Source organism: Danio rerio, chromosome 3 (genome assembly GCF_052040795.2).
Source record: "Danio rerio strain M-AB ecotype USA chromosome 3, GRCz13ab, whole genome shotgun sequence".
Taxonomy (NCBI): Eukaryota; Metazoa; Chordata; class Actinopteri; order Cypriniformes; family Danionidae; genus Danio; species Danio rerio.
Genome location: NC_141023.1, coordinates 8,635,001 through 8,645,000, shown reverse-complemented (window position 1 = coordinate 8,645,000; position 10,000 = coordinate 8,635,001). Strand labels below are relative to the sequence as shown.

Here is a 10,000-nt window from a genome sequence, read left to right as displayed (position 1 = left end):
TTATTATTTTTTTATCAAGGATGCATTCAATTACTCATGAGTGGATATAAAGAAATGTACAATTTAAATATATATGTATTGCAAATAAATGCTAGCTAATAAAAAGTAAAAAAAAACTATCACTACTATATTTCATAATACTAAAGCAGGGGAAAATTATTTTCGTCACTGATAACAGAAGCGTAAGAAGCGTTATAAATGACTTTACCAGTTATCAAAACAGAACTGCTAATCATAATATTATAATGCTTTCTGGAGAATCATGTGACTGGTGTAATGATACAAGACAACCTCAAAACATTATGCAATTGTAAGTGTGTCACACAGGTGAGTGGGTTTGACAAGCCACCTGTAGAAACACACTCTTTCAGCACTCTTAATTGCAGTTTTGCACATTTGCACCTGACACTTTCTCATAATCACTCCATATCTTAAAAAAAACATCTCACACAGGTGAGTGGGCTTGACAAACCACCTGTAGAAAGTCTCTTCTCTCTCTATATAAAAAAACTAGCACTTAGTTGTCTGAGCACTATCAGTTCATTTGTTTAATTAGCACTTGTTTTGTGTATTTCCTCTTCCTGTTGAATTGCTGAATGCCTCCTCAATTGTCAGTCGCTTTAGACAAAAGCGTCTGCTAAATGGAAATGATCCAAAAAAATTCAGATTTTAATTACAGAAATAAATAACATTTAAACCACATTCAATAAGAAAACAGTTATTTTGTGAGCACAATAGCCTAGGGCTCAGGGCGAACCAAGTTCAAATCCCGGATCGAGGACATTTCCCTACCCTACCCCCCTCTTTCTCTCCAACTTTGCTTTCTGTCTCAATACTGTGCTTTTTAATAAAGGCACAAAGGCCAAAAATAAATCTAAAAAGAAAGAAAGAAAACTGTTTTTTAAAAATAGTAATAATATTTAACATTTTTTTAATTTATTCATGTTTTCATTTTTGGTCAAATAAATACAGCCTTGGTGAGCAGATTCAGAATAATAATAAAAATAGCACTGATTTCAATCTTTTAAGATGTATTATGTGATTAAGCAGCTGTAGTTGTGATCTAATAAGTGTTCATATCACTTTTGTCTTTATTTCTCAAACAGGAGACGGGTTTGTACGAGTATAAAGTGTTTGGTTCTCTGTCCGGCTGTCCTCCAGAGCTCTGCGCCGAGGTTTACATGGACCTCAACTACAGGAGACAGTGGGACTCCTATGTCAAAGGTGATTAGATTCCAGCAATCACAGTTAGTGTTGTGATGGTGACCAGTATGGGGGTAAACTAATATAAATGTTCTAATGGTTAGTGTTACTGCCTTAGAATGTCAGGCTGAATTGTGTTCATTTTAATTTATTTTTGTTGCCAGATATTTATTTTAAAATCATTAACCCTATTCGCACAGAGATACCAGTAAATATCCGGAAAATTTATGGAACGACTTTACTGGTAAATTCAAAACAGAGCTGTTCACACAGGCCAGGACGTTATGGAATTTTTCCGGCACACATCCATTCCAAAATACCGGTGAATTCTGACATCATTAACCAGAAATGAGCCCTAAACGGCTGCGCTTGTATTTGTAAACACTTGACTACAATAAAAACTCTGTGGATGTATCAGTATTGTGAACAACTTCGATGAAAACATATAGCGAAACATTTTCGCAATGCGAGATGTACATGATATGTGTGCGCTGGCGCTCACCAGTTGCTTCACGGGCACACGAGTGACGCGACACGTCAAGCAACTGGAAGCAGAGCTTGAAGGTAAACAAACAGCGGCTTATCATAAGCATCTTATCAATAACTTTACACAGTTGGCATTAAGAAGGAACATATAAAGTTATCAGACTAACATCCAGCAGCTAAATGTGTCTGGAAAAATATTCAAAGGCTTTTATTCTCATAAACCGAGCAGACTTGAATGCGTGAGTGTTCTGATTGGCTAACGTCTCACGTCAGCACGTTCTAGACGTGAACGCGCTCTTTCCGGCAATATTCCTTCTGCGTTCACACAGCGCAGCATTCCGGCAAATTACCGGTAATGTTACAACTTCTCTTTCCGGAAAATAGCTGGAACGAATTTACCGGTATTTTCAAAAAGGGCCTGTTCACACATACAGACCTTTCCGGAAAATTGACGGTAATTTTCGAGAAAGGTCTGTATGTGTGAAAGGGGCTATAGTCAGTTAAGAAATGAATAAGCTTTAATTTTTTGTTTGAGAGATAAACATTTTACCATTATATCTCTCAGGCCCGGATTGGCTAATCGGAAGAACCGGGAGAATTCTCGGTGGGCCGGTACGTTTTTTGGCCGCGAGGGCCGGTGTCCCTAGCTGCTTGCACTCTCAGCAGTTGCACTTTTTTAATTTATTTGTTTATTTGACCATAACCTCACTCTTTTTAATCATTATTTTGCCACAGCTTCGCTCTTTTTATTTATTTTCTCGCAGCCCCGTGAGCAAAATGCAGCCTGCAGGTTAATGATGATCATCATTAACCTGCAGGCTGCACCCCATTCCACCCCAAACAGCGGCACCTTAGTGAATATTAACTAACATTAATAAATATTACACCTGCTCAATGAAAATCAGAGGATTTACTACATTAATACATCTTGACTTTTAATCTTAACATAACTTGATCAGAAATCTAAAATGGGGAGAAAAAGAGTAGGGTAAAAAAAAGAGTAGACATCAATAGGAGCAGATAACATTGCAGTGCTTAACAGCGCCATCGTGGTCTAGAGGTTAGCATGTTACGCATTGACGCAGCCGACCCGAGTTCAAACCTCACCTGAGTAAAATATATTTTTTTTTCAGTGTTAAGACATAAAATACTGTTTGGGTTACTTATGTAGGAATACATATTTTTTGTGTGACGACTGTTACAAAGGACTGGATATTTATAAAGAATGAATGTTCTCATATTTATGAAAAACATTTGAAGTTCTAAAGCAGCTGTGTCCTTGAAAAAGACGTGTTAGTGTCATTTGAAACTGAATTGGAAATGACGTTATTTTAATATTGTCAGTCGTCGACTAAGGTGGGCCGGTCTAAGGCTTGAAACTCCAGAGCTAAAAAGGAGTACCACTCCGGCCCTGATATCTCTAATAACAATAAACATTAGAAAACCAGCATTTCATCAATATTCACTTTTTAGAGGTGTAATAGTTTGATTTCAATTTGATCTCAGTATTTTTCTCAAACAGGGTTGCCAGGTCCAAGTAATAATTCCAACCCAATGACAGCTCAAAACCTACCAAAAAGTAGTTAAATGTAGTAATCACTGATCACAGTCAATTGCTGGGTTCCCACACAGGGAAATGTTCACTATGGTCCCGTTTACACTGTCAGGTCTTGATGCCCAATTCCGATTTGTTGCCTATACCTGATTTGTTTGCCTGTCTGTTTACACATTGTTTTAATTGTGACCCATATTTAATTCATGCGTTTACACTCGCCATACATTTTGCAATGTCGCACATGCATAAAGGCGGGTTCTAGCATCTGTGCCACACTAGCAACGATGGAAGAAATTGTCCTGTTTTTAGCTCTGCGAAATATGCGAAGTGTAGTATAAGCAGTGAATAGTCCAGATTTACACCCACGCAGTTCATGTAATGGTATGGCCCTGATTTGTGTGTGTAGTTGAAGATGTAGCCTTTGCCTGTGTGCGCACTGGTGTTGGAGAGAATAAAGTTGTTGTATGTGTAGCCCGCAGTGCGTGTATTAATAGCGACAAAAAGCAAAAGTTACAACACGAAGTTCGCCCAACTTTAAAATGATTTTGAGGCGGAGGCGGGAAAGGGCTGTCATCGCAGCTTGCGCTTATGGTTTATGTGCTGTATGATGTCCTCCACCATTCAGAGGAATTCGTGGGTATGAGAGAGATCTCAGGTCTGGTGGGAGCAAATTGTGGCGACTGACCACTTCCCTCCTCTGTGTTTCCTCTGATGTTGTTTACCGCGTCGGCATCTCCACAAACGCTCTTCCTTATGTCATTAAACCGTGGAGAAGCACCACATTGTTGCAAGTTTAATGATGTACAGAAGGGAATGCCTCAGTAAATGCGATCTGCCTGTTTACATGACAGTTGCATTGTCACATATCCATATTTATATATATATATATATATATATATATATATATATATATATATATATATATATATATATATATTCATATTCTAAATCTGATTTATTTCCACATATGAAGGAGGCCTGAAACCGATCTCTGAATATTTTTTTTGTGTTAACACGGTCATAGAACAGATCCGATCTGTGTCACATACGAGCAAAAAATCAGAATTGGGTCACATTTAACTGGCAGTGTAAACGGGGCCTATATCTCCTCTGATGTTCGGAATACACATCACTTGGGTTGCCAGGTATGCATTTTGGATTCAATGTCAACAAAGAAACGAATACTTCATCTCTAATCACAATCAACCATTTTTATGGAAACCAGCATTTCTCCAATATTCACTTTTTAGAGGTGTAATAGTTCAATCTCAGTTTGATCTCAGGATTATTCGCAAACAGGGATGCCAGATCCAAGAATATGACCTACAGTACCGACAAGTAATTAAATGTACTTTTAAAAGTATTATTGTTTTTCCCAGAAATCAGTTTCTGGATTCCCAAACAGGGAAATGTTCAACATACCTTCTGTGATGTTCGAGAAACACAGGTTTTTGGTTTTTGGGTTGCCAGGTATGCATTTTGGAATCAGTGTCAATTTTTTTTCAAGATTCTCACATAAATCTGTCAAGTTTGGTGAAGGAAAAATCATGGTTTGGGGTTAAATTCAGTATGGTGGCGTGTGCGAGATCTGCAGAGTGGCAACATCAACAGCCTGAAGTATCAAGACATTTGTGCTGCCCATTACATTACAAACCATTATTCGCTAACAGGGATGCCAGATCAAAGAATATATGCCATTCAATGACAACTCAAAACCTACCGACAAGTAATTAAATGTACTTTTAAAAGTATTATTGTTTTTCCTTGTCCAGTCAGTTTCTAAATTCCCAAACAGGGAAATGTTCAACACACCTTCTGAGATTTTTGTGAAACACAGGTTTTTGGGTTGCCAGGTATGCATTTTGGAATCAGTGTCAATTTTTTTCTTCGAGAGAGACAAATGACATACAAATGACATACAAAAAATTCAACCCACAACAATTAAAAATAAAATTAAATAATTCAAATGAATAAACGAAAACGCCCAATCTTGCATGAAAAAAGCAACCCTGGCAACACTGCTCATGAAGCAGGTTCAGCTAGATTCCTGAGATCATAAATCATCATCATACGCCCTTTTCTATAGCAGAACCACTCAAACAGGCTTCTGGTGTGTGTTCGAGAAAAAATATTATCACACTGTAATATCTTTTATCACACTGTCATCATGTTGTTAAACAAGTTATTGTTAGTCTATACTACTGAACATCAAGCAGTACAGAAATATTTGAAAACCGTTTCACAGCAATAACGTTAAAAAATAATGTATTACTGTTGCAAACATATTCAATTTTGAAGTACTTTAAACTAAACAAATTAATAGTTTGCTCTTCTAACATTTTAAGTTGATTCAAATGAACTTTTGCGAGTCATTTCAGCTTTGCTCATTTTAAGAGTTAAAATGTTGAGTTAATTTGTATTATTATAATGTTGAAATCTGATTAACATACGCAAATAAGTTAAGTAACTTAAAAACGTTTGTTGTCATGAAATGCTGGTGTCTTTAAGACATACTGTTTAACTCCAACCTGCCATCGCTGTATTTACTGTGCTACTTTATTTAATTATATTGCTATTTTTATATTAATTTGACATTTTTTTCATTATATTTTTTTAATTATATAGTGGCTGCTTTTTGTGTGTGTATATTACACTACCCGACAAAAGTCTTGTCGTCGATCCCAGTTGTAAGAGCAACAAGTAATAACTTGACTTCTAGATGATCATTTGGAAAAGTGGCAGAAGGTCGATGAATCATCTGTTGAACTGCATCCCAATCATCACAAATACTGCAGAAGACCTATTGGAACCAGCATGAACCCAAGATTGTCACAGAAATCAGTCAAGTTTGGTGAAGTAAAAGTCATGGTTTGGGGTTAAATTCAGTATGGGGGCGTGCGAGAGATCTGCAGAGTGGATGGCAACATCAACAGTCTGAGGTATCAAGACATTTATGCTGCCCAATACATTACAAACCACAGGTGAGGGCAAATTCCTCAGCAGGATTGGCCAGCCCAGTCACCAGAGATGAACATTATTGAGCATGTCTGGGGTGAGATGAATCTAAAAAATCTTGATGAACGTTGGGAGTTCTGCATAGACACTTTCTTTGCCATTCCAGATGACTTGGTGAGTAATTTGAGTCATTGCAGAGATGTGTGGATGCAGTCCTCCAAGCTCATGGTAGTCAGACACAATATTCATTCTTTCTCCACTGCAGCATGACTTTATATTCTATACTGGACATTATTTCTGTTCAGTGACAAGACTTTTGTTTAAGCAAAGTCAGACTTTACTGTCCTAATTAAATAATTAATAATCAAGGCATCATTATATTTTATTGTGGTAAAATAAGTGTAATTCAGAGGCCTTTACCTTTCATATAAGCCAATTATGATACGAAATGATCAACTAGAAGTCACGTTGTTATTTGTTGTTCCTAAAATTTGGATAGGTGATAAGACTTTTGTCAGGTAGTGTACTTGCTTCCATCAAATTTTTTAATTATCTATTAATCAATTGATTGGTATATTTTTATTTAAAACCCTAAACTTTTTTTTCTGGACCCAAAATGTTATTGTCAATTAAATAAATGTTGAAATGAATGGCCAAAACTCATTAAAAAGTTGTTCTTTTAATGTGTAAGAGTCATTGCACTCAAATTGATCATAATACTAAATATTACATGACGTTGTACATGACACAATGTTGGCTGATATTTGAAACTGGTGTTCATAATATCCACAGTTGTAGCGTAAACACATTGTTGAAATGCTATTTAGGGCTTCTCTTTTCATTTTTTCCTTCATTTGTTTCCACATTTCTGAAGTTTCTCCTCATGCTGGTGGTGAAATCCGCTCAGACACGCAGGTAACAGCTTGTGGATTAGTTTAGACCAGACCAGTGTTTGTTAGTGTGTAGACTGTGCTGTTGTTTGGTAGTGATGTGGTTTATCTAGTGTAATTTCTCTGATCTAGAATCAGATCCTTCAGGCCATATGTGACAATAGAGGACAAAGCCAATAATAAGTGTCTAATGGAAGCTGAAATTTAGACTTTTACATCATCCAAAAGCTAAATTGTTATGCTTTCTTTTGATGTGTGGTTTGTTAATATTTGGTATAAGATGCGGAATCTGTGTGTTAAAATATTAAGTATTGATATTTTCATTTAAAGTTGTCCTAATTAAGTTCTTAGCAATGCATATTACTAATAAAATTTAAGCTTTGATGTATTTATAGTGGAAAATTAACAAAACCTATTATAAATGGAGCATGGTGTTTGCTTAATGTTCTAAAGATTTTATTGGCATAAAATAAAAATCCTTAATTTTGACTGATATAATGTATTTTTTGGCTATTACTAATAATAAACTCATGCAACATAATACTTTTTGGTTCAGTTTTCTAGTCTATAGTCACATATAAGCATGTGAAAATAGCAGAAACTGACACTGGATCAGTTCCATTGCATATATATAAGTGCAGATATGTTTTTAAATCCAAATCGGCTTACAAATAAGGAACAGAATTGTCTTTTAGCAATGCAGGTTTGTACTTTGACCTGTAATTGTGTTTAAAATAGGATTTTCCAGCATTATAAAAGCTAATCTTGTTAAATGTTTGATCGAAAATGTTAATAATTAAGAACAGAGCTCTGACTGTTCAGATATTTAAAGGAACACTAAACCTTAAAAAAAAGAGAGAGAGAGAGACTTATTTTACAAGTCTCCTAGAATTAAGCAGTTGACTTCAACCATTTTTTTAATCCATTCAAACCATTTCTTGTTCTGGTAGGGCCAGTTTTAGCTTAGCTTAACATAATGAACTGAATCGGATTAGACCATTAGCATTTCATTCATTCATTCAAAAAAAAGTTTAAAGCTAAAGCTTGATTCTTCTATAGTCACATTGTGTAATAAGAGCGACGCATGACAAAAAGTTACTATTTTCTAGGCCGGTATTGTTAGGAAATGCTCTTATTCTGGCGTAGAAGGTGTACTGAATGGGAGTAAATGTTTCGTTTACAAGAATAAAAGAAACAAGAATAAAAGAAACAAGTATAAGAAAAAAAATAAAAAACTAATGATAAAAATGATTAAAAAAAACATAAAAACAGGTCAAATGTGATATAAAAGAATGAAAACGAAGAGAAAAACATGAACTAAAATGAAATGAAATAAAAAGTAAAGTGTTCCTTTAAAGGCACCAACATGACTCTTAAAGGCCCGATTTCACAGAAAAGGCTTAGTTTAAACCAGGGATGGCTAACACCAAACTGAATTTTGACCTAGAGAAATACATTACAGGTGTGCATCTAGAGACAAAACAATGGCACTTACATATTTTAAGATATCTCACTACAAATTAAAACTGCTCAAACATGCAACTTAGTCAGCAAATAGCTTTAATCGTGTCTTTAAAACAGTGTACGCATGTTGAGTTGATCTGAAAATTCAGTTATGTTATGCTCTCCGACACTTGGTGCATAAAAAAAAAAAAACAAAGGAAAAAAAACGGCAAACTGTTTTTAAAACTACATCAAAGCATGTTAATGCATCTAGTGGTTGTCATGCCACAACCCTGATGCTTCCTGAACGAGTTGTTTTTGCAGTTTTAGTCATTTAAAACTCTTTAAAGGAGTTCAGCTCTGAAGTATTGCATTTCAAAACATCTCAGAGCATTTTTTTCCCTCGTGAGCCTTTAAACAAAGTTAACATCAGAGTTGGTTCTGCCCTCTCTTAATCTTGGAACCTTGAAAACCTTATTTAGGCTTTCCTAGTTGTGCTGTTTTGGTGACTGTTGCTTTAAATTAAAATGAGATTGTGGTCTTTTCAAAACAGGGTGGAGCTATAAATGCCTGTGTGTCAGCATAGTGACAGATTCAAAAACAAGACAAACGTCCTATGCTAATGAGGGAGAGATCATCACTAGTGGGCAGGGCTTTTCCCCTCTGATGACATGTACAAAGGGAGAATGTCAATAAAGTGTCAATCAATGTTGACAATACTTTCAGTACATACATGACATTAAAAAACAAGCTTTTATTTTAATAGAGTGTGTGTGTGTGTGTGTGTATATATATATAAATATTGTCTCGTATTAGATTTCTAGATTTGCAAGTATGTGAGTTGCAAGTCAAAAAATCTAACGTTATATCAATGCATCTCTACATGTTAATGCTTTCTTGTTCTGGCAGGGTCACTTTTAGCTTAGCTTAGCACATTGAATTGAATCGGATTAGACCATTAGCTTTTTATAAAACAAAAATAAATAGAGTGTATTGACAATTTTTCTATTTAAAGCTCGATTCTCCTGTATTCACATTGTGTGACGAGTGACGGAAAATGAAAAGTTACATTTTAAAATGTGAATGTCAGTGGTCATTTGTTAATGTGTGATCTAGCGGTTGTGATGCCATAACCCTGATGCTTCCTGAACGAGTTGTTTTTTTTTTTACAGTTTTAGCCATTAAAAACTCTTTAAGGGAGTTCAGCTCTGAAGTATTGCGTTTCAAAACATCTCAGAGCATTGTTTTCCCTTGTGAGCCTTTAAACAAACTTAACATCGGAGCCGGTTCTGCTCTCTCTGGATCTGGAAATCATTAAACCATCTTTAAAAATCACTTCGCTCCATTTTTATATATGTGTGTGTGCGTGCGTGCGTGTTCAGGACATGAAAGCTGCCTGCCTGTTGGAAATATCTGCCTTGTATCAGCAGATCGACACTGATTTCAGTCGTTCATACGCTTTTTTATT

General features: G+C 35.7%; 1 protein-coding gene across 1 annotated transcript in view; it reads left to right on the top strand.

Moving 5' to 3' along the window:
* pctp (phosphatidylcholine transfer protein) overlaps window positions 1-10,000 on the top strand; it is a 26,353-nt gene that overhangs the window by 7,631 nt on the left and 8,722 nt on the right. Inside the window, 1 exon segment of the mRNA NM_001130786.1 lies at window positions 1,107-1,224. Coding sequence (NP_001124258.1) covers window positions 1,107-1,224 — 118 coding nt within the window.